Below are 25,698 nucleotides of genomic sequence, written 5' to 3' on the forward strand. Positions count from 1 at the left end.
AGCAAAAGACTCCTCACTGCAGGCTAATAATGCAGATGCACCAAGACTGCACTCTCAGTAAACTGTATCCTAGCACCAGCTAGTGGTAAGAATTACTGAAGGCATTTTTACAAGGACAATGAACATGTTCATAATAGAAAAGCTTTGGATTATTATATATCGCCTCCTAGCCATCAAGCCTGATTTTGTTTTTAAAATGCTTCCAGAAAAACCAAAGTTACATATTGGTTTCACAGAATATGCTTACACCACCTATACAGCACCTCAAGTGTTTTTGATCGATCTAATTGCTGTAAGTTGGAAGAAACAGTAGTACAGACAACAACCAGATGCTTTCTCCATACTCAGTGCTACTTCATCCTCAGAGGCAGCTTGTCACTACACAAGTAGTAGGTAGCCAAAACAACAGTTAAACATTATTCTTACAATGCTTTCCCTTCCAGAGTATCGCCAACATCTTCTCCCAACATAAACTTACTTAAACACAAGAAATATTTAAGTGATTAATTCAGCTAAGAAACTCATGGTCATCCATTTTCTGGACCAAATCATGTAGTGTTTGAACCAGTTTACAGAGGCAGTCCTGAAACATCTGCTCTAGTTTGCAATGGATACCATCCAATGTCAGTTGATAAACTTATCTAAATTTAAATGGACCTTATCTTTATCCTTGTGTCACTGTCGGTGTAATTGACACAGATGAATTTTAGCCAGTAAGTAGGAGTAGTACTCAGGTAATGGCTACGAAAGTCCTACATAACTTACCTGATGGACTGAAGCTTTCAGCAGCTGTCAAGTTCTGGAGAGGGCAATGTTCAAGTGAAGCATGTCTATTCAGTCTTGGACGGAAGTCATCTGTTCTATAAAATGGAGAAAATAAAGTCTCTGGTTCCACAGCCTGTGATCAGGAGGTAGTGAACTCACTTCACTGAGCTGACACCATTACCCTGCCTTATCAGAGACCCTGATTATCTTTTTGCTGAAGTTAGTCATATGGGGAATTGTGGGAAGGCCACTTGGAGCACGCATATGGAAGCCAAATAGCTAAGTCTAACTAGCTATGACCATCAACTCCATAAAGTGGTCCTGAAAGAGAACCTCGCCATAGTTATAGGAAAAGAAGCACGCACTGGCCAGCAGATGAGGAACTTACGCACAGTATAACAGGCAAGCAACAAATTCAGACAAGAATGACTAGCAAACCGTGAGACATTTATGAGTAGTGTAAAACTCCATTAATAAGCTTGGATACTGCTTTAAGTTGTGAAAAATTAGATTTTTATAACAAAACCTGCTACAGTGCAAAGATGACTCAGGCCGAAGAAAGCAGAAATAAAAATAAGAACTGTAAAGGATCTTGAGGCTAAGTTAGAAAGGATCACCTAAACCAGAAGGAAGTGAAAGAAGCAGGAATACTTAAGTGCCTGAGTACCAAGAGTCTCATTCCCCAGGACATTTAAAGTACAAGTTATCTTAGCAGCTCAGCCAATTCTTTGTTTTCTTTGTTTTATCTGTCAAAAATGCCCTTTTAGAGAAAAATGGTAATATTACTTAAATTCAGAGCTATTAAGTAACCAGTAACCCTAGCCATTCAGCTCTATCAGTCTTTCCCAGAGAAATGATTAGTTTAAGCCATACCATGCAGCACGTTGTCTCCTATGTTTATAAGAACAAACTTGAATAGCACAGAAAGTTTTGATAATAGAGACCTTGTCCAATTAACAAGAGAAGAATTGGCCATATTGGTATCACTTGGCTCTAGCTAGTTTCAAGGCTACTTCAGACCCTCTGATGAGAAAAACCTTTTCTATAAACATTCTTTCCTGCCATGCCATGGCTCCCTAAGACTTCTACACAAAAGAAGTTCCCTGTCTCTAACCACATAGGAGTCACCTTTTCAGTCACCCTGAATATATTCAGTCAGACACCCAGATTTACAAAAAAAGGTTTTGCTAGTATTTGTCTCTGCTGTGTGCTGGTATTATGTGCCTGTGCGTGCTTAAGCACACCCAGGTAACCTAAAACATAGTTCATTACTTTAGAGAGCACAATAGCAGCAATATTAATATTTTCAGAATACCAAAAAAAAATTTAAGTGCTCAGAATTTTAATCAACTAAAGATTTGTAGGCTTCTCTGACCACCAGAAATAGTGCAAATTAAGTGCAAGTCCGCTGGAACACCACCAGGTGGTATATATTCTCAATGTAAATGCAGGGAAAATAAAGATGACTTGTACACACATAGCCAGATCTACCTATCTAGTAAGTGACTACACGACATAACCAACAAAAGCAAAAACTTCCAGGCAAAGAAAATTGAGAAGTCTATCTGGCAATAAACGGGGGCAAGAGAGGAACAAAGACCAGCACAGACTATGCTAAAACTAGACAGCTTGTTCCTGTTCAGTGTTACTGAATTATGGGTTCTGGAAAAACAGTATTAACAGTCACAGTGTGCCCCGATACAAGTGAAGAACACTACAAGGAAGTGACTGAGTTATAGAATAAGAGTGTTGGAGACAATGTTGATATTGGAAGCTGTATTTTTGTTGCAACAATGAAAGTTTCTGTCATGTTCCCCTTACAATTAGCCAAAATCTGTCACCTGCCTTTTTAACGCTGCCAGTCTGTTAGCCTCACGGGTTTTGGATACCTCTGAAAACAAGGAGTGATGGGCCTGCTATAGCATTTCTCACTCTGAGAAGGTTGCATGTTGCAGTAAGCTTCATAGAGACATTTATAATTTAAATGAGCAGCTTGAGAGCCCTAGGATTCATACATGGAAGACTTCTACATCAAGAATGACATGCTAAAATATTTATAAATAAGGTGAGTTTCTGCTATTTAATGACTCCAAACTAGCAATATTAATCCCAGGCCAGACATAAAACAGAATTTTGCTTCTCTACATCCTTTTCCACCTTTTGGAAATAAGCATATAATGACATTCCTAAACTACAAATCCCTTTATCCGCATAAGAAACTCCATTTGTGTCAGTACTTTGGTTATCACAGTTGAGATAAACACTAATTATTTCCAGAAAGAAATGTAGCTTTGAACTTTGACAAAGATTCTGTCCTGTTGGACCCTACCATAGCTTTAAAAACATACTGTCCAAACTACACAGATCCTCAGTTTCCTCTCAAATGTTAGTAAGGCCTTACAGCAAAACAGGAGCAAGTCTCATCCAAGTTTTCCCTTTGGTGGTGTTTTGTTTGAAGTGAAGTATTGAAATAACACCTAACATTCTATCTGGGAAAAGCAGCAATTATTAATGAAAGAAATTAATACATTTGATTCAGAAGTACATATGCCAGATTCAACTACCTCACGCAGCTCTTACATTTCTTTAAAAGAAAGGGTATTAAATACCAGTGTCTTCCTGGTCCACCTTTCACTTTTAAAAGCTATATATTAACTGAATCACAGCAGGAGCACAGGAAAGTGTCAATTATTTGGAACTTGGATAATCAACAAGAAAACAGGGGAAAAACATACTTGATTACAAGATTATGGGTCTCACTACATTAGCAGCATATGGAAAAAAATTGTACTGAAGGTACGGAGGTTATTTTACTCACACTCAAAGCATGCAGACTAAATATATAAAACCTGGTTAAGTGGCAGCTAGTTGGAAAACAACAGTGTCTACTCGAGCAAAGCACAGCTGCTTAAGAGTAAGAATGATGGGGTAAACCAAAAATACACAGGCTGGGAAACTACCAGTGAGGCCCCTAAGGTAGAATAATTGGAATCCCTGTAGTTCCATATATGTAATACTGAGCTGAGAAATCATGCCTTATGCCTCAAGTTTCTCCAAATCTTCAAGTCTACTTTCACAGAGAAAGTGAAAGTTTGTGTTTATGGATACCACATTACTCCATATTTTTGTGTCTCAAAAGGCAGCAGACATTTGTGAAGATGATGTAGAATTTAATCCATTGCAAGTCACTGTATGAACAATACAAGGATTCTACAAAGCAATTTTACTGCCTCTTGTCTACCTTCTTTTGGTTTAATGAGTCCCACTGACACTTAAAGAGATCAGTATTGCTATTGGACAGCTTAACGACAACACTCAAGTTATTTCAAGCAATTCCAAAGCAAAGTGTGTATTTTAAAGTGATTGCTTATCACACAAAACTAACATTTTATTATTCAAGGATACCCTTATAACAGATTCACCAATCATTTGACGTAGACACTGTTATATTTGCAGTATTGCTTATTTGCACCCCTTGTGTGTTTGTTTATTCTATTTTTTACAGTAGAAGTTCCTGTACTAACTTTGTCAAGTTAGTAGTTACTATTACACCCAGAAGCTAGCATTCATCACAGGCATTCCTATCTCTATCCTAAGGAGATCTAGAGCATAGACAATTGGCTTGTTGTCATAGATATTTTTATTACTAATTCATCATTGTGATGCAGAGGCTGAGTTGTGGGCAGACAGACTCAGTGCAGTATTTAGAAAGTTTTTGATAAGATTTCTAGCAGGCAGAAGTACCCTACCTCTTTCCTCTCACTTTTCTTTCATGCTTTTATCTTTTCTCCATATTACTTCTGTCATCCTGAATTTTGGAAAGAAAAAGAATCTACTGTAGGACAAATAGAAATGCTATACTATGCAATACTAAATGAGAACCTTTTACTATATATATACAGTAGTGATGCTTACAGTTTAAAAGAAAGTTTCTTGGTCAGAAATGATTTCTTTAATGCACTGAGTATCCTTTTATTCTTTGAGAGGTCTTGGGGGAATGTTTCAAACTAAAAATTACACATATCAAGCCTAGAAGAGACTGTGCACCCATTTGTATAATAATGGAAATAAATAGGATACAGGTACAACAGCATGTTTACTACCAAATAGCTGACACAGTTGAGTAAATGGTTTAGGAATACCTATGGAAAGACCAGGACTACACACACAGCTCATTCCAATAATAATGTTGCAACTGTTAGTTACCAAAATTACTGATAAACTGAGAGCACCAGACAAGTTGGGTTTTTTTTCCCACTTTTTACAGTCATACACGTAATATGCTTATGACAGCTACATTTCATACAGATATCTAAAAAATATTACTGTTCTTTACTCTGAGGACTTTGACTGAAAAAAATGAACTAGCACTTCTTTAAAACACCTACAAGTGCGAGTTCCTTAACTGGAAGATAAAATAATAAATGCAAATCAGTCTAAAAGCCTATCGTGTCTTAGAGAATAATTAGCAAACTTTTCAACATTTAGAGTCTTTGTTTTTACTTACTCTTATAGTTAAAGTGTCAGACTTCAAAATAAAAATTGGAATAATACAGTTTGTCTTCACATTCAAAATTATTCTAACATTTATAACATAAACCTTCTAAGAAACTATGAACTTTAAGACAAACTTTTTGGAAAGTATTAGCTTTTGTTATTATAAAACTATAACCTTGTATTAGTAGCAATTACATACAGAAAAGTAAGTAGTTGGAACTAGCTACCTGAGAAAAGACCGTTTCTACTTAGTTCGGAGCTCCAGCTTTTCCAGAGTCCCTCCTTCACCTAAAGTATAATAGAGTACAACAAAAAATAGTTAATAGAATAAGTAGTAAATGTTAAAAGCAACACAGAGTTAGATAGTCTTCATAAGTGATTATACAGCTATAAAGAATTTCATATTGGTTTAGCATTATATTTCTACACAAGAAGAAATAAAATGTTTTTGAGCAAGTAAAAACAATTTAAGGTTTAAAAGCCATCCATTAAAACACAGCTGTTTAAGAATAAACATTTAATACTAAAATATATTAAAATATTTAAAAATCTTCAATTAAGCCAAGTATAAACCAAGAAAATAATCTCTGCTATACATCATTCCTATTCTATCACTACAAAAAGCCAAGGCCAAGCAAAAACTGTAAGAAAATAAAAAATACAGGAAAAGGAAGACAACCAGCCTCACTGAAAATAAACTCATCTTCACACTCCAGCCCTCAACCTAAAATTACTAGTCTTCCAACATGACTTTTAGAGTGACGTTTACCAAACAGTAGCAGGGTGAGTCTTCAAATTAAGCCTCTGAAGAACCAACACAGCCTTGACCAGGAAGAAATAGAGAAGTAGTATCAATATTTGATCAAAAGCCTTTACTCCTTTCAGCCTTGAACAAGTGAGTAAACATTAGTTCTATAGTAATTAAGTTATAAAAACCAAATAAAATTAATAAACTCAAAGAAAATGTTTAAAATATCAATATTTTGTAGTTAGCACTGTAAGTTTGTGCGTTGGCTTGTTGATACCTACCCTGCCTGGTTTACAATCTCAATACTTCTAGAATACAGTGGAAAAAAAGAAGAAAAAAGAAATAGCCTAACTTATTTCTTGAAAGGGGTGTGTTTTGAGCTTTTTTGGAACTTTTTCTAGACCTATAAGTATGTTGAGGAAAGTCATAATTTGTATTATTTGTGATGCTTATACTTAACATTAAAGGTAGAAAGGTTTGTACTCTAGCTGATATGGTGTGTATTTTGTTCTATGGTTTTGTTTTCTCTGTTATAGGTATAAGGCTCTAACATGTCAAATGGGAGCCTTGGCTTTTCTTAAAATAATGCCAAAACTTACAGAGGTGTAATTAGTCTAGCTTACTTACAAAATGAAATGTTAATACAGCCAAATTAGAACTAAATTAATTTAGCCTAATAAGTTAAATTAGTTTAAACATATTAATATAAGGATTTGTTGCTACTAAAATTAGAGGTTTCAAAGTTGATTTTGGTATACTTAAGCAACATTTTAAAATATAAACATATCCTGCATATTCCAGGTGGGAAGATCACTGCGTCCTGTTATTTTTCAGTCTGCTGTTGCTTGGTAAAGTTAAGCATTACTACAGAGGCATTCAAATTCTCTGGCTTCAGAGTATGCATCTTCTTTACGCTTGAAAGGTTATCTTTGTAGCTATGTTCGTTGGAAATACATGGGATTGTTTTAAAAAGCTTCAGTTTGACAAGAGTGGGTAGCTGGGTGATTTACTTGGCTACTTGCTAAGGAAACCTTCCAGCTTCATGGAATGGGACTCCTCTATCCTGGTACTGGACGAGCACTTTGTGTGTCCAGGCTTATCGACAGCTTTAATGTTACTCCTTGATGTACATGCAAAATGAATGTGAAAACAAAATAATTAAAAAAATTTAAAATATTTTTTGAACTTTAGACCTCTAATCTATAACTGTATTAATGCCTCCCATCTCCATGGGTTTAAGTCAGGGGGTTTTACTCTGGAAAAATGGCAAAATCTTAACTTTTCCATGTAAAAAAACAGTCCTAGCCCAGGAGGATTACATCTCTTTTGACAATATTATGAATACAAAATTGAAGTGAGAGAGATAATTATTTTACTTTTCCAGTTAAAGAAAGGGAGACACTCTTATGCCCTGCAATACGAATACGAACATCTCCCAGGAGGTGACTATGGCTTTTTTTTTTCCTCTCGCGTACTTCCTCAGAAATTACAGTGAGAAAAAAATTCTTCTACTCGGGACAGCACAATATATGTGCAGCAAAAATGGGTCTCAGCCTGTCAGAGCTCTAGCCCAAAGAAACCGCCCGCGCCACCTCAGGGGTGAGGATCTTTCCACACATCACCTCCAGTTACTCAAATAACTTCCCCTCAGCCACTGAGGGTTTTTTTGTTTTATTTTCGTTTTCAGTCAGAGGCGAGAAAACCACCTCCCTGCAGAGCTGCATTACTACGAAAGGAAGGAAAACAGACCAAAAAAAAAAAAAAAAATATAGGGAAAGAGAACCTGCTCTTCTCCACAGCTCATTGTCTGGGATGAGGGTGGTGGCTGGAGGCCGCGGTGCGGAGGCCGGCTCCGGCAGGTGGGATGAGCTGAGGCGGTTTCGGGGAAATACTGGGGGGGGGGAATACTGGGGGGGGGGGCAGAGGGGAGGTGGGGGGCAGCGGGGGCCGGCCCCGCTCCGGAGGGGGTCCCGCGGCGGGGGGACCTGCCCGCTGGCCTCCCCCCAACGTCACTTCCGAGGCTGGAGACAAAATGGCGCCCGGATGGTGCCGGAGCTGAGGCCGCTCCGCGCCGCTTCGAGCCGGGCCGCAGGCGGCGGCAGCGGCGCAGGTGAGAGGGAGGCGGCGGGGGCCCGTCGCGATGCCCGCGGGCGCCGCCGCGCCGGAGGGCGGGACGGGGCGTGGGGGCGGTGGGCAGAGCCAGCGGCGCGGCGCCGGGGGCGCGGCTGGGAGGGGGCCCGGCGCGGGAGGAGGGGACGGCGGCGGCGGCGGCGACGGCCCGGCCCGCCGAGGAGCCTCCTTCGGGGAGGTGGAGCCGCCCCGGGGGGGGGACCCGGAGGAAGGTGGCGGCCGGGGACGAGGCAGCAGGGTGGGCGTGCGGGCAGCGGCTGCAGGTGCGAGGAGTGGCTGTGGGACTCGGTGCCCTGCGGGAGCTGGGTGCGGGAGAGCTTCATGGAGAGAGGGGGTCCAGGGAGTGAAAGCAAGGGCGAGGGAGGAGGATGGCGGCAGAGGCCCTTTTGGAAGAAGGTTGCTCCATCCCCTGGGCTGCTTTTTCAGGTTTTTTTTTTCTTGAAAATGCTGCCTCGGAGGTGTCAGCTGGCGAAGCGGCGCTCTATAACCGCTGCCAGCCTGACGTTGCGAGACAACTGTTGTCTTCCAAATAGTTCGTAATGCGCAGTCTTCGAAAGTTTTGGCAATTCACACGCCTTAAAGCTCGCTGCAGATGAAGTGTCTGCCAAGTTGAGTGAGCGGGGCCTTGGAGAAATTAATTTCAGACTTGGTTTCCTCACTGGAAATGTTCTTCCTAGGACGTGTCACGTAAATCAGAGATTTCTTTACGATGGTGCAGTGGTACTGTGGGGAAGAATGTTTGGGGTGAGAGAGAAAATTTTCATGTCAGACATTTAAGACAGATCAGGAGTAGTATCTGCGAGTACATTTTATATTTGAAGCCAGAGCAGCATGTGGAGCGTTGCTGATAACAATCTCATGAGCAGGTAGCTGAAGTCTTCAGTAGAGTTTCTAGTGGTTTCAAATTCATATGAAGCTGCCAAATTTCCATTTTGAAATACTAAAGAAAACTTTAAATTGTTTGCAACTGTTGAAGAAGGAAGGGAAGGTTATGTGGCTGCACCTGCTATCTGATCGCTCAGTGGCAAGAGAAATGTTTTTTCTTATTTTACATTTGAGTAATCAACAGTGGACAGCTCTTGAAAACAACAGGACTGCTTGCATTTCTGATGCCGCTCCAGTTTGCTGTTCCCAGTCTATGCTCTTGACTTTGGGCATGTTATTTGGATGCAAAGTCTTTTTTTAAGTTTATTCACACATACTAAGTTGATTAGGAGAACTGAAGATGGATAGCAGTGTGGTATATAATTGTTTTGTTGTTGTCTTTTGACACTTGCCACATTTTAATAAAAATGATGTGCATGTTAAGAATTCAAGTATGCTTTCCTTGGTATAGACAGAGAGGCCTCCAGCTCTTTGAACTGTTGAAACGCATGATGCTGAATCAGTGATAGCATTGGCACTCTTCAGTTAGAGAACCCCATCGTTGATAGATGTGGGGGACTGACTTTTAAGGCACAAAAGAACTATTGGACTTGTAGAGACAACAGTGAGAACCCTGTACTAGTACCTGTTGGTTTTCAAGCATATAGGTCCCAGGATTTGCTAGGGCAGAAGTGTCTCAACAGCCTGTCTGCCCCGGCGTAGACCGTAAAAATAAGGCCAAGTTTCACTTATAGTGGAACCCTAGTTACGTTAAATAAAAGGCAAGTTATCACTTTGGACAAAATATCTTAGGTAGAAATGCCATGATGAGTATGGTATTTGGAGATTCCTGAATTGATGCCTCTTTAGTGTAGGTATGGGGATCTGAAGAACAGCCTTCTTCCAGAGTAGCATGGAAGATGGGGGAAGGATGCTGAAGTACTTATGTACGTTTGTATAACCCATCCTTATTTTTCTACATGAATGTTTGCTTGAAAATGGAAGCCCTTATTTTTCTACATGAATGTTTGCTTGAAAATGGAAGTAAAACAAAAGGTCAGAGCAAACTACTATTTTTCGTAAAAACTAAAATAGCTCTTGAAGTCCATCCTCCAGTGCAGTAATGTCCCCACTTCACTGTTTTACATAAAAGCCTTGATCCTTAGGGGTAAACAAGTGATGGTATATAAAAAGGAGAACTGAATATTGTTGCTTACTAGGTGGCTGTCTGTTGAAAATAGAACTTCAGAGAGATTTAGAGATGACTAGTGTGGTAATGTATTTCTGTATCATTGGTATCCAGTTGATAGTTTATTTGCAGTGTGCTTGCAAGACCTTTGAATGAAGATCTTGGCCAGAAAAAAAAAAAATAGTCTGTGGCTTATAGCAATAGCACAGTACCTTGATCATCATGAGTTATGTGCTTACTGGTGGAGATTGGAGACTGCTACTTGTATGTTTTTTAGCAGGGATTTATAAACAGCTGGGGTTCATAAACTCATGTGTGTTGAGTATCTGCATTGGCATACCTTTTTAAAGGACTGCAATATATTTGATGTTGAACTTGTTAGCATGTGGAAGGGCAGCTATGATCCTGATACTTAATGACTCCCCTCAATGAAATAATATCTTTTACCAGTGTGTTTTTTCTCTGATTGTATTCTTAGCTGAAAAATATTTCTTCTCTGCCTCTACATAAAACATGCCTGTAGACAAAAGTGGGAGGCTGAGTCCTGTATTGTAAAAATAAATGACCGAAATGGACTTCTTCACGTAGTAGTAAATCAGCAATGTACTTGTCTGAGAAAGTTTTCATTTGAATTTACTGTCTTTGCAAGTAGAATAAAAAGTGTACTTATGTCTGAAGATTGGAATGGTATTTCTGTATATTTGCAGTTGTTAGAGACTTGTTATTTTCTGTTGACTTCTCTTGACTAGTTGCTGTTTAATTAATAAACACGGGTTTTATTTTTGTGTTGGTGATTTCTTGGCTTATTTTCTTGGTTATCTGAATAAACCTTTCTAAGGTATAAGAGTTTATTTGGTTACATGGCAGTAAGTAAAGCCTTTTTTCTTAATGGACAATAGGTAATAGATTTTAGTGTTCGTTGTTTGCCCATTTTTTCTCCATTCTTATTCTGGCAGTCTTGAGTAACTGAAAATGTCTTTGCAATTAAGTGCCCATAGGTCATGCTTCTTGTTTCTATCAAATACATGTTTTAATCTTTCAGAGTTAACATGAACTTAATTTTTTTTTTTGCAAGCCTTGTTTCACTTAATACACTGAAAATTTGTGGATTAAAGTATTTCAGCATTGAACTGAAAAAATGTAAATGTCCTGATGTTAAAGAATTAAAAAAAAAATCAAAAAAATCACATGCTGTAACTAAAAACTGAAACAAAGAAAAAGAGCCCTGCAGAATCCCAGCCTGAACCCCTGGTCATTAGGAAAGCAGAGTGTTGAGACTTTCAAGTTTTGTTCCTGGTTCTTTAATGAACATGTTTTTACTGGAGCAGTGACGTAATGCATGTTCCATTTTCAGCTTCCAAAATAGGATTGATACTCTTATGCCTGGTTTTTTCCTTTCTCTGAATTGGAAGCAACATTCTCTTTCAAAGTGCTTTTTGATTCTGGGATTTTTTTTAAAAAACCCCCACATACAGAAATGATAAATATGGCTTATAAAATCAGAAGATAGCTATTTAGTAAAACGTAGTAATGCTTACTAGAAGTACCATCTGATTTAGTTTGAAAAAGATGATCTGTAATGTTGGTTTTGTATAAAATTACTTGCTCTTGTTTGCAAACTTTATTCCCAGCAGTTTATATTTTTTGTAAGGGAATATTTAAAATTCTTAAGTGTAGAATTCAGAAATAAGGCTAAAATGTTTTTTGTTTCAAGTGTTTTGTTCGAGAGTGACCACAATATTCCTTAAATACGAATGCCTCGTATATTCTTATCTAAATAAATATAATGTCTTGAGAAAGTGCATAGTATTTTTGTACTCATGAGATACAGTAGTAGGTAGTGTTTTGAAAGAAATATGACTTGGCAATGTTTTCTGGAAATTAATTTTAAAAATTCAGCTTACTGTACTGGTGAGTGTGCTTCATTTTTGGCATAGAACCTTTACTTATCTTTTCTTAGGGACTTCAGTGAATCTTCAGAGTTTACTGTGGTGGGTGTTATTGACAATATTCAGGTCTTTGATAGATACAGGTATATGTTGCCATTGAGTTTGGAGGAAAGGTTGAATTGAAATAGTTACCACCTCTATTTGATGGAGTTGCTGACGTGACTTTTTCAAAGTACTAACACAGTTGTAGACTATTGCTAACTTTAAACCTGATTTAATATGGTCATCATCCCTTCTTTAAACTTAATAGATCACAATTCCCCTGATGAAAAGTCAGAGCAGTATCATTTTCTTTGGGGCTTTCCTGGAAAAATCTTGCATTGGACTTGACTGTATGGGTAGCTAAGAAGTCATTAGTGTATGAAGTGAAAGCTTGTTTCTGCTTGCAGTGACGAGTAAATACGTTGTTGGTAGCCGTTGTCATATGGGGAACTAATATTTTTGCAGCAGTTGTAGAATTGTTTCATATTTTCTTGTTTTTGTTGAACTTTGTGTACTAGAAGTTAAACCCCAAATTTAGTGTTACCAGATACTTTGTCTTCTGTTCTCGTGTCATGTTTCGTTTAGGTAGAAAGAAAACTAGTGACTGTACATAAGTCTGTATACACTCTTTAATTTTTTTTTTTAGTGCAATTAATCTTGCTTTCCACATAGTTGAGTTAATTGTTAACAAAATAGGTAACATGGAGGAAAAAGTGGGGAAATATTTTCAGGCATTTTTTCAGTTAGAGAGCTCAGACGTGTAACTTGCCAGAACTGCAGGTATAAAATTTTAAGGTGAAGTATGTGTTTTAAATTAATAGCTTTATAAACACTTCTTGAAGCTTTTGGTTTGCTGTAGCTTAATTTCTCATCTAACTGTATTTTATGGTCAACTGGTTCCTCGGGTAACTTGTAGCTGAAAGAGTAGAGAGTAGTGCAGTCTGTTAGGAATCTACCGAAACTGTGTTATGCGGACGTTTAAATACATCAATATGTTAAGATCTGTCAGCTTCTCCCAAGAAGTACCACTGAGAGGTCTGGATATAACCAGTTCTATAAAAGCTGAATAAAGCATTTATAAAATTTGTAAAAATACCAAGCTTATTTTTTGTTTTGAAAATTCTTTGAAAACAATATTAATTCTAAGCAAAATAGTTTTGAATTAGTATATGAAATACAAGCAAAGTGTATTTTTACTGCTCAAATGAAACAAAGTAAAAAAGAAAGTTTTTGACTGCTTTTCAAATTTTTGACTAATCTATTTAACAACTCAGGTAAAAAAGTTTAGCTTACAGGAAACGTTCAGCTTGATAGGACTTTCCTTTAGCATTGAGCCCTTCAACCCATCACTTAATGGGTATTTACTTGTGTCTTGAATTCTTTACCTTTAGTGGCTGAGTAGTGATGATGTTGAATGTTTGCTTCTCTAAGTGCTTTAAATCCTTATTGTCTTTACATATCTAGAGTTCTGGGTTAAATGCCTTCCTCTTTTATTCAGTGTTGAAAATGATGTATGTGCTTCAGATGACTGTCATTTACCACAATGTAACATATGCGCACTTGTTACAGTAGGTTTTCTAAGTCACTTTCCAGAACCATGATAGAAAATGGGTATGTGAACAGTTATGCCCTTGCCATTGAGGGACTGATAATCTTAAGTGGGAGGGAGGAGAAAAGGTAGAAATAGGCAGCTGGAGACAATAACCACTTAAACTCCTGTCCTACAGCTATAGTAGCTCATCAGTCTGTGCTCTAAAATCCTGTCAATAAAAGGTTCTTGCTTTTGTTGTCTTTACGTGAGTAATCGTTTTTTGTTTTGTAGCCAAGTATAGAAAAACATGACATTTGTTACTAAAAATAAGTTGTTTTTCACACTAGGAAATGTTTTGATGCCTCTCTTGCTATCCAAAATGTTTCATTTATAAATTGACATTGTGTGGGTATTGTCCCAATGAACAATGAATAAGAGCACTGGATTTTTCTGTGTTATTCAGGCCTCATCTCAAGTACAGTTTATACTGACTCCAATTTTTGCTTTTTCTTTAATCAGCATATCCATGTGCTGAGCGACTTTCGGCAGAAGTCTATGGATCAAATTTCAGAAACCATTTGCCTGAAGCATTTGTGTGAAAAAAAAAAAAAAAAAAAAAAAAAAAAAAGTGTGAAGTAGAAATCATATTTGTCAGGAGGGAAAATGAGTTAAGATATCAAGGCTGAGGGAAGTAAAGGGTATGTGGAATCTGTGTGAGAAACAACTGTGTGCTAATACATGAGAAACTTAGCGCCAAAGGGACGTTATTGTCATGGCAAGATTTAACAATCTCAGGAGTGACTGTAACTAGTAATGAAACCTGTGGAGCGTTCCCTACTTGTTCAGTAGTTTCGTGGTGTTGGCTATGTTCTCTGTCAGTGCTAGGGAAAATTTTAGAAAATCAGAAGCTTGGGATGTATCATTCATAGGAATTGATTTGTATTTGACAGATATACTGAAATAAGTTAAAGTTGTAACAGTACGGTGCAGAAGGAGTGCTTTTCTTCAGACGTTTAAAAGCTGTTCAGATGAAGCTCCTTATCCTGTAACTGGTCTTTGCTGGCAAACTGTAAATCCCACAGAACCAGCTGCAAAACTGGAACTGAAATACAGATGCTTCAGCTCTTTGTCTAAATGCTCATGTAGTATAGAAATATCAGGACAAAAGGAGGTAATCCTGGAAGAGCTGTATAACAGAAATACCCTTTTCAAGGAAGTTTTTCCTTTTCTTATGAATTTCTTAAGCAATGCAACATTTGTATGATGCTAGGCAGTATTTTCACCATTATGCAGCATTAAGATTTCTTACGGTGCAAAGATGTGAAGGATTATATTAAATTTATTTGGAGTATTTGTTTGGAGTGTATTTTGCTTGAATGTATTTTAATTTAAATGTTAGTATTTATACAAACTACTTAGTAGAAAATCAGTTAATCATTGTTATAATAATTAAACTAAAGATAGGGAACAAATAGCAGTACTTGATTAAAGTACTTTAAGTGACCAGGTACCAGTTAACCTCTGAAAAAGGGCAATGTTCATTTATTGAAAGTTCTGTATACCAGGAAGGATAGTGTTTCCAGCATAACTTGCAAAAATGCTTTTTTGTATATATTTAAAAAAAATCCAAGGAAGTGAGTTGATGTACTAGACTCTTAGATTCGGCATCATTCTGATTAGTTTGTCATGAGTTTCCAAATTTGATGTCTACCTGAACTAGGAATTTTTGTTGGAAACCTTTTGAAAACTTAGGCTTCTGTTAAACAAGAATGCCAAATGTGTTAGTGTAATAAAATACGTTAATAAAAGGCTGAATTTTAAGTGAGAATTTCCCGTTTCTAATATGGGAGAGTAGAGACTCAGACGCATGCATTTTGTGAATTTGAAAACCACTTAAGATCTTCCATAATGCTTTGATACTAAATTCTAAAGAGATTTCACTCCTAAAGTTCTTAAAAGTGCTCAATCTTGAACAAGCTAACTTGTTTTTAAAAACAAATGAAACGATTCTACTTGAGCACATTTCTGTTGCATCATCATTTAAAACTGTCAGAAAGATTAATGGTAGATATCTGTCCTGAGATTATTCATATACATTTGAGCTATAATAACAAAAATACAGCTTGGAGCAGATTTTTTTTATAAAGCGATATGCTCCTTTGTAACAAATGCTTTAGGAAGAGAAACTAGAGGTCTGTGTGTACTTTCAATTCAATGTAAATTTGTAGGTAGGTACGTGTTACAATTGTCTGTTTTTCTTTTTAGGGCTCATGTAATCAAAGGAGTTTCTTTGTTGTGTGTATCTTTTCAGAACACAACAGGAATTCAAAATGAATCAGGTGAGTATAAATGTAAGACGTTATCAAAATACTTAGATGTTAGAACAGTTAATTATTAATAAGAAAAGTAAATCATCCACTAAAAAAGAAATATTCTTTAAAATCTTCAGAGTCATTAAATTTCATAATCCTCCTTTCCACAATGTGTATGCTTCTGAGATTTATTTTATTTCATGGATTTAAGTTTTTTGTGTGTGAATTCCCTTTAGCGGCATGTAAGTTATTACTGCTGGCACTTCTTGTAAGAACACCTCTCCAGGAAAATCTATTTCATCCTGAGGCTTTTGGTAATAATTCAGCTCCTTATAAAAGTGGCTTGAAAATTGAGGGATTAAATTTTTTTTTTTTAACCTTTTTTAACCACTTTACCATTTCGAATGTGCGGTAAACAATCTGTCACAGAAATTGATTGATCAGGAATTTTCACACTTTTCTGGGACCCTAAGCGTTTCCCCTATAATGAAGTGAAAAGATGGGGAAAGCACATTTCTTTTGTGATGTAGTACTCCACTACGTGGATGCAAGAATATCCTGACTGGAGGGTGTTGTTTGAATCGGTGCCAAGTGTACATGATTTTATTTTGCATTTGTCTATCCAAGTAGGAATTATACATCTGTTTGTCTATCACGCACAATTGTATTACTTAAAGATACTTACAGAAAAAGTACATGTTGCCTTAAATTTTTCTCATGAGTACTTCTCTCTTCGGATGATCGTACAAAGTCCTTTTGGCATGGGAATGTGAACATAAGATATTAAACCGAAGGAATGCCATTTTTAATTTGCTGAAAAAGTCAGCTATGAACAGAAGCTTTCTTAGCCAGAAACAACCACGGTACACAGTCACGTAAAATGCTTTGTATACTTTTTCATTGATGCCTCTATCTAATGTGTGCTTTTATTGCCCTTTATGCCCTTATGTTATCATCAGCAGCATTGAATACAGTTAGCACTTTGCTGAAGTACGTTCTCACTGAAGTTAAAGAAGTATATACCCAATATAAGTAATTACAGTGTGAAATGTGTTGGTAGGATGTTTCCTGTGGCTTTTCTTCCTCTGATTTAAAGTAAAAAATCTTCAATATATATGTGCGTATTTAAAAAGTGAAAAGGAAAATATAATCTCTATCAGAGCCTTGAAATATGTATTGTAAAAGTACATATTTGTATTATATCTATACACAAATATAAATTATCATATATATAAAACAAATAACATTTGCATTAACACACTTTTAAGAATTAGTAGTCTAGTTTGGGGTAGCTAGGTTAACTATTGCTTCACAATTTATTTCTACTGAGACTTGAAATTTTTTCACCTGTAAGTCTTATTTTTAATACACTCAGTGGCATGAAGCAAACAGCCTGTTGCTCTGCCTGCTTCAGTAATAATCCTGCTTTATTAGTCGTTCCGATAAGCTTTGGATTCTGCTATAATTCTGAAAGCTGTAGATCCTAATCTTTAATTGTTATCATTCATTGGCTGTTTCCTTCCCATTTGTGTGTCCATGTCCCCTCGTGTCCTGTCTGTGTTGTGTTCCCCTGCCCCTGATCTGTTTCTAGAATTAAGATTTCTGTGCTGTATTAAACAAAGTCTTAATCTTTCTTATTGGGACTGCTAATATTGTTTATGCAGTGCTGTGATGTATGTCATCTTACAATTAAATAATGGGATGACCCTGCCTCTGGGAATAGTTACAGTAGCTTAGAGTCCTTCTTGGTGTTTCTGGCTTTCATGTTTAGTTTCCAAAGTGTACAGAGCTCATATGGCTTTTTATTGTTCAATTACCATTCATATTAAGTGTGTATTTAGCATCAACCCTGTGGTGTTTTTTCTTGCAGTGCCCTTGTCATTTCATTCACTGTTGACAAGTTGTAGTGCCAGGTCTGTATAAGAAATGTTTTTGCCTGATGCCAAACATCTTTCAAGTGTTCTCTTGTCGTTTTTCTTTCATTCTGCTTATCTTTGCTTTTGGTGTGACTTCAGTGACCCTGAACCTAATTGGGCTATTGTTAATTGGGTTTTTATGAAAAGACTGCTAGTTTTGTTGTTTATCCCATAGAAATCTTGAAGTAGTGAAGGAAAACCTTTTCATAAATGCTTTGATGTGGCCTTTTTGTATTAAGGAGCAGAAGGATTAAAAAAAACAGGTGTTGTTGGAAATAATATTTTTGGGTTTCTTGGAAGATTGCTGTCTCAGGATAGACAGAATGCATTCTCTATCTGTTTTAAAAAGAGATCTTCCTTTAATATGTGAACTACTTCATGTAAACTACTTCATCAGAATATGCTGAATAATTTATTTAAAAAAACCCAAGCAGACATGGGGTTTTGATTGGTAGCATGTACTGCATCTCAGACTGTATTAAGATAGAGTAGGAAGAAGGTTGTGTGCTACCTGGAAAACTGCATGGGCAGTTATTTAAAAAATGGTGAAAGCATATGTTAACAAATTACACCTGCACTTGTACTAAAACTCCCTCCCCACATTCCCTCTGAATTTTTCAATTATTATTTCAAATATTTCTGATACATCTTTAATTTTCAAGCACACATGGTGAAATTGTTGCAAAGAGGGTTAGCCAGACAGTTCTTGGACAAGCAGAGACCTTTCTGCTTCTGACTTACCTTCCTTGTGCTAGCTGGCTGTTTGCATCAGCAATCTTCCCTAGTCACTTCATCTCCTTTTCACAACTACCTCTTCTAACTCCTCTGCCATGTCCCTCTCTCTGCAGTGGCATCCTTTCATTTATCTTAATCCTATTTCCACCTAAACATGACACTAACTGAATGTTTGTCATTCATCACATTGTTCAGGATGATTTTTTTTTTTTCCTTTCCACTCTAATCTCTGATCACGTGTAAACATCTTGTTGCAGGTACTGTTTCTACTCTGCTTAAATACTGCTTGTAACATTATAGTCTTCATTTGTGGTTGTTCCATAGGTACAATTATATTTAAAGTGGTGTGAAAAATTGCTTAATGTGTTGAAAGGTACTGTCAAAATGATTGGACTCTGAATTCGATGCAAACAGGGAAAGATACTTTCAGTTAAGGCACCCCTTCAGCCCTCAAATGATTTTTTTTGCATTATTCTTAAGTCACTTCACCCCTGCTAATTTGAATGCTAGCAATGTGATATTTCTGATGAACTTCAGAGTATGAAGCTTAAAAGTGGAATAAGCTTCAAGTGCTTTTGTATTCAAAATTGCAGTCTTGGAGTGAGTGAAAAATACCGTATTAGGACTTCGGTTAAATGCAAAAGTTGGCTTAGGACATGCACCAGTACACTATCCTTACCAAGAGGTGAATTTTTTAAATAGAAAAATCAATTTAAATGTGATTGTTAAGTGTTGGTGGAAAAATGATTAAAATACAGTGTTTTTTCATTTGGTAGACAGACATTCCTTGGGGACACGTTGTGATCTGGAAAATGTTTCAAGTAGCTATATTTAAATTGCAAATAAAATGAGATTGCACTGATTTGACTGAACTAAATTGTTGTTTATTTTACTGTCTAGTATTTGGTTACTTATTACCATTCATTTGAGGTGTGAAATGTATTGTTACTTACTAGGCCATATCCAATTTTCTTGTATTTGTGAAATCCATTAATATGACAGGTGTCGAATGAGTCTGAGTGCTGTGTTCTCTGAATGTAGCTGTTAATCTTTGATTTATGTAGGTAGATGCAAAGTAAAGTTCTGATTGTATATTACTCCACGGGAATAAACTGCTTAAGTGATAGAATGATGGTTTTGGGATATTTATGGCTAAAAGGAGGTGTGACTATTAAGGAATATGTCAGACACATCAGAGGATATGACACAGTGCAGTACACTTCTGTCTAAATCAGTTGAGTCTGATTTTTAAAGTTTTGGTAGGTGAAAATTTATTTGCAGGCTTGAGATTTTTAACTGCTCATCTAGCTATGGTTGTAAAGAAACAAAAAACCAAACACAAAACCAAACCAAAACAAAAAACTCCCAAACAAACCAAACCCCAAAGTGAAACCCAATGAAAAAAGCACCGCAGTTTTTTTAGCTTGAAACTCGAAGTACATCGTTCTGATAGCTGTCTTGTTCATTCTTTCTGGTCCCCCTCATCTATGCCTATATATAATTTGTTAGAAACCACTGTGAAAAATAGACTTGGTTCTCTCCTAATGAAATCATGGGATAATGTACTGGAAAGGTATTTAGGTTTCTTTGATATGCTGAGAAGAGCATGTTTCTTTTTTGTCTGATGAGACACAGCTTTTTGTGTATCAGTTGAAGGCTAACAGATGTCTGAAAACCAGACTTCTTTCATTACTATTTTTCCCTTTGGATTGTTGGAAGAGCAAAATAAAACTTTGCTGTGCTTTGAATAGACTTCAGCTATTATAACTAAATAATAAGGATTTCCCCCCCACACCCCCTTGATCTCTTCACTCTCTTGGATGGGAAGGGATTTCTGGCATTCTATTCCTTCCATGGTTTCCAATTTGGAGGTCTTTCCGCCCTACAAATAGCTCCCTAGGATGTGTCTGTGCAGCTGTTAGGGCTTACCAAGGCAGCAATAGAATAACATTGCTATGACTCCAGTTTTACAATTTTTCTCATTGTTGCTGTTGAAGCTGGCAGAAGACGTGTTCTTGTAACTTAAGGCAGCAAGTCACATTCATAAATGTAGAGAATAATTGCTCTACGCAGCACCCCCACAAAGGGTGGGTACTAAGTAGAACAGGTTGAGAAGCTTTATCTGTTTTGCTTTAGAGATAAAAACCTTAAATTTGATAGCATATAGAGATACATTTAAAAATATATTTCCATTAAACTTTCAGCATAACATATTTCATAAGTGCTCAGTGGAAAATGCTCTCAGTATTACTCAGTATATGAAAACTACTATCATATATCTGCTTTATAGTTATATGTAAAAGCAACAATCATTTCCAGAAAGTCGGGGTTTACTTGGACAACTGCAGTGTTGCCCAGGTTGTTGTTATTTCTCCGTTTAGCACCTCCTAAAGCTTGTTCAGAGCTTAAGTATAACATCCTGCGTATTAGAGTAGTTTCTGCCATCACCACCAGTATTCGTTTCTGACCAGAACGATCAAAGTTCAATGTCAGAGGGCAGGTACCTTTTTTTAGGGCTGTTGCATGTGATTCAACACATGCCTATTTCTCACCAAGCACAATTCTTTCATAATGTGGGCAGCTTTTATGGGAAACTGTACATGCTTGTAACTTTGAAATTCTGGTCATTTTTATCAGGAATAGTGTTCTGTTGATTATAATTAGGTAATAAAGAGCTAGTTGTTTAATGACAAGTGTGAGTAGCATTTACTGTTGTGTTACACAAATAATAGTATGAATAATATTATAAGCAGCCTATTGAACCTTGTAGGCTCTTTAAAATGGAACTAATCACTTTCTAGACATTCATAAATCATTTATTGGCTTTCTGTGGCCTTTCAAACTTTAATATAGAAATACCTTAAAACTTTTTGTATTAATTATAACCTGCTGGCTAAGGATTCTGAGCTGTTGATTTATTTGGGAATTATGATTAATGTGTAGGAGACTGAAATAACAACTTTAATGACATTATTTAAAACCCTTTATTCTCTCTAAAAGCTGCTTTTAGCTTATTCTATTTGTTGCAGACCAGTAAACTTGACATGCAGATGCTTTAATGTCAGTCTTTGGAGTGAAATGGCATGCTTGTAGGTTGTATACAGAGCGGTAGAAAGACAACAATAGACCCAGCAGTAGCTCTGCGAAGTACATTAAAATAAAAGCTTCATCATGTCAGGTACTCTACTGTAAGGGTATTATGTGCATTGCTAGTCTCCAGTATGTGCAGGGTAGCGTGTCTCTGTCCACCTAACATTGAGTACTGGGTAGTACAGGATATATCTGTGTTTACGACAGAGTAGATGGTGTGTCCCAATTGCATGTTCCAATATATACATTGGAGTAGTTAGTTTACCACAACATCCTCGATTCAGTAGGTAAAACAACTTTTCATTTTTGTGAACTGTATGCGGTTCTCAGAACTTTGAGTATGTTTTTTTCCTTAAGATTCTGTTTAGTCTTTCTCACAAGTGATACGTTTTCATGTAAGGCAGTACCAGAAGCTATTTTAGATTGGTTTTTTTGGGACTGATTAGATTGAGTATGCCTGGAAGTCATCATTTGAAAAGGGGAAATAAAGAGTTGCTAATATATATGAAATTATCCTCAATGTGGTAGGTAGCTGATGTTCTGGCTTTGCTCTGTATTTTGAAAGTCATCACTTGCATGTTTCTAGGCAAGTTGTTCCTGTTACTGAAGCTTTACATCATTCTTTCCCTTATGCACAGAGGCATACACAGTTGTTTCATTTGGAACTTTTATGTGCATGTTTAGGAAATGATTGACAAAATTAAAATGGAAGGTTGCATGAGCAGGTCTGGACCCTCAGACCGTAAGTGCTCTGGACCTGGAATTGTCCTTTGTTTTGAGTCATAGAATGGTTTGGGTTGGAAGGGACCTTAAAGATCATCTAGTTCCAACACCCTGCCATGAGGAGGGACAGATTTGACTTGTCCTTATACTCTAAGCTGAAATACCAGTTAGCTTTCATTATGAATGATGAACAACTATGAAATAGTACAAAACTAGGGTATACTCAGGAAAATTGCAGTATATCTCAGTTTTCAGTTAAAAGAATTGAAGGATTCTTTAAATAATACATAGAAAATGGAAGATGCTTAGAATTGTGTATTGAGTAAAAATAAATATTTTTAGAACTTAACAACTTTTAGCATTTAATTTCCTACTTATCTATTAATAGACATGCTGTTAATAGGGTTTGGGTTTTTTTCCCTTGCTATTGGTTACCGTTACTTTTTATGGACAGATATTTATGTTAAGTCAAGCAGAAAATGAAACGGATGGTTGATAAAACATAAATGTTTTTCCAGTCATCCTTTTCATTAATGCTGTCAGTTATAATAAAAATAAGCTACCTGCCACACCTCTGAAGCGGATCCAATCAAGCCTACATGATTTTACTAACCTTTACTAAAATTTACTTGCTGAGGGTCATAATGGAGAAACTGCTTTGCTGGCTCAAACAGGTTTATTTGATCCACATTTGTTCTATATTTTGAAATGGAATTTGCAGAAGATGAGTGTCTAGGTGTTAAGAAAAGATAATGGAATGCAGTTGCCGATGCTTTAGTGCAGAATCAACCTGCATTATACTTTTATTTTTAGGGACTTTTACCGTTATATTCTTTGTAGGAAACCCAGGATTTAAAAAAACTGTCAATAGGATGGTTATGAAATAAAATGAAAAAAAAACCTCCTTCCTGTGATCTGGCTGTTTTGCTGCATAGTGTTTTAATCAAATAAGTCTATTTTAGCATGGCAGTTCACTTGCCTCTTGTTACTTTAATTGCCAGTAACATGTTTCAACAGTGTAATTTGGACAAATGATGCGTGTGTCCTGAAACCCTTCTAAAAACGTCTCTCATATTCTGACTATTCAGTATTCAAAAAGTACGCAGCTTACAAAGATTTCTACTAAAAGCAACATGTGTTGTTCTTAAATATACTAGTCTTTCAGAAGCAGTCAGAAACATTTTCTAGCAGAAGAGATCGTATTTAAGATCTAATGTACAGCTGAAACTTAAAATAATGAAAACTTTTTGTGGCTTATTTTCAGAAAAGATTAGGACTGAACGTTAGATTAGGTCTGTAGTAGCTGTCTGTAATTTAAAGGGAAAATTAATCTATCTCCTTTACTTTTTTAATTGAGTTAGACTTTCCAGACAGGTTATGTAAGAGCTAGAATGTTTTCCTGCTACAGACTTTTTTGAAAAATTTGAGTTGTCGATTTTAAAAATAGAATTAAACATATTGTTTACAAATACATTGTGTAATCAGAGTAATTCTAATGCTTCGATAGAGTGTTTAAGGAACTGGAGATTTTTATAGTGATAACTCATAGATACTAAAACTTTAGGACTGTTTCTATGAACACTTATGTGATACTTTTTTGAGGAAGTCTCAGCATAATAGACTAGGCAGGTAGATCAACTTTACAATGATTTTATCTGAAATTTGGAAGAACTTTAATCAGAAACAGCACAAAGGAATGTTGTCTCAACATAATGTAGCATGTAACAATGCTATTACTGACCTAATTACTTGTTAAATGTAGTTTCTCATGGCATAACTGATCAGTAAAAATAATGCAACTGAAAACTGTTCCATGGATGAGTTTTAGATTACCATATTAATGAGTGGTTTCAAAGACTTAACACTAAGCCTGAACACATATGGAAGTATATTCTGAAAAATATGGATTTCTGTTCATTCATCTTTAGGTATAATATAGTAGTGCTGTCAGGTAAGTCATATTCAGACAGGAAAAATAAAAATACCTTTAGCTCTATTCTCCAAGTAACTCAAGGGAGATGAATTTGTTTTTAAGGAGAGACCAAGGAAAATGAATGAAATGGCAAATGGCCTAAGAGATACATGAAAACCCTTTCAGATTTACTCACTGTATACTGCTTGTAATCAAAACACTTCCATTAACTAAAGCAAAAGAATATTTACAGCAACTTTAGTTACCAGTGTTTTATGTATATCTCTAATGTGGTCTTAGAACTCTGCATTAAAGCACATACAAGTGTAGTGAAAATAATAGTGAAAACTTGAATGTTTTGATAAAAAGATACTTCTACATTAGCATGTTGATGGAGGGGACCCTAGTTGAAATGGCAGCTTGGAAATTTTACTTTAATTTCAAGTCAGGAGTTTTTATAGCTCATATGGGTGGATCATCTGTTGTGCTATTGTTTTTATCTGTTAATGGTTGTGGCCCTTCTGGGTTTTTGACTTGTAGAACACAACTGAATCAACTGTCACTGTGGAGACCTTAGATGATGTACCTGAACATGTGCTTAGGGGGCTTCCTGAGGACGTGAGGCTCTTCCCATCTGCTGTTGACAAGACACGTCTCGGTGAGTGCTACAACTGTGAAAAGAGAATTAAGATTTTTACACTAGCTCATATAAATTACAGTTGCTGTGAAAGTTTGGTGCCCTCCTGTGCTGGGTAGAGATCACGTCTGGTGGATTTATCTGAAATAATTTCTCTTGGAAAGAGTGGACAGCTTCTAAGTTTCTCCAGTGTCCCAAGGTGATGTTCCTAGAGCACCAGAATTTGGGTCAAAGGTGGACCAAAATGCAAATAGATTAGGTTATGAAAATACTGACAAGTTACTTCACTGGTGCATTTTCACCTATAGCACTTTCTTACCAGTTTTGAGTTTTGCAACTATCTTACTGTTGTCTCTAGAATGCTGCATCTTACTGTCCAATCAATATAAAAAGTTTGTAAGAACAGATTCAGTGCAGACATGAAAGCTGCTTTATGGAGCAAAGTGTTGTTTCTGTAATATGTCCAGAATGCTTGGCTGCTTTTTTAACAGAGTTTAACATGGGAGAACTTTGATGGAAGTCAGAATTGGAGACTGGATGCTTGATGTTGAAAGCTGGTAGTTTGAGGAAAAAGCTTGACAATAGATGCATTACTGTTAGTAACAGCCTTGGAGCAAGGTTAATCTTTTCTAGTATGAAGCTGATCTAGCATGGTCTGAATGAGAATGTTACGTTTAATTAGCAATTATTTGTCAATCTGTTCTTAGTTTTTGTGCTG

General features: G+C 36.6%; 1 protein-coding gene across 6 annotated transcripts in view; it reads left to right on the top strand.

Moving 5' to 3' along the window:
* The first annotated feature begins 7,849 nt into the window (after positions 1 to 7,849).
* The window catches only part of LOC115342529 (kazrin), a 312,869-nt gene continuing 295,020 nt past the window's right edge, over positions 7,850 to 25,698 (top strand). The window contains exons 1-4 of one of the 6 annotated variants that reach the window (XM_030016885.2): positions 7,928 to 8,120; positions 15,921 to 15,994; positions 17,838 to 17,880; positions 24,884 to 25,001. Coding sequence is in view for 4 of the 6 variants with exons in the window: in XM_030016883.2 (XP_029872743.1) it covers positions 15,986 to 15,994; positions 24,884 to 25,001 (127 nt within the window). In the remaining 2 variants the exon portion in view is untranslated. Of the gene's footprint in view, positions 7,870 to 7,916; positions 8,121 to 15,920; positions 15,995 to 17,837; positions 17,881 to 24,883; positions 25,002 to 25,698 lie in introns of those variants that run through there. The other 5 variants (XM_030016883.2, XM_041124135.1, XM_030016882.2 and 2 more) reach the window with 5 other exon arrangements.

Source organism: Aquila chrysaetos, chromosome 6 (assembly GCF_900496995.4).
Source record: "Aquila chrysaetos chrysaetos chromosome 6, bAquChr1.4, whole genome shotgun sequence".
Taxonomy (NCBI): Eukaryota; Metazoa; Chordata; class Aves; order Accipitriformes; family Accipitridae; genus Aquila; species Aquila chrysaetos.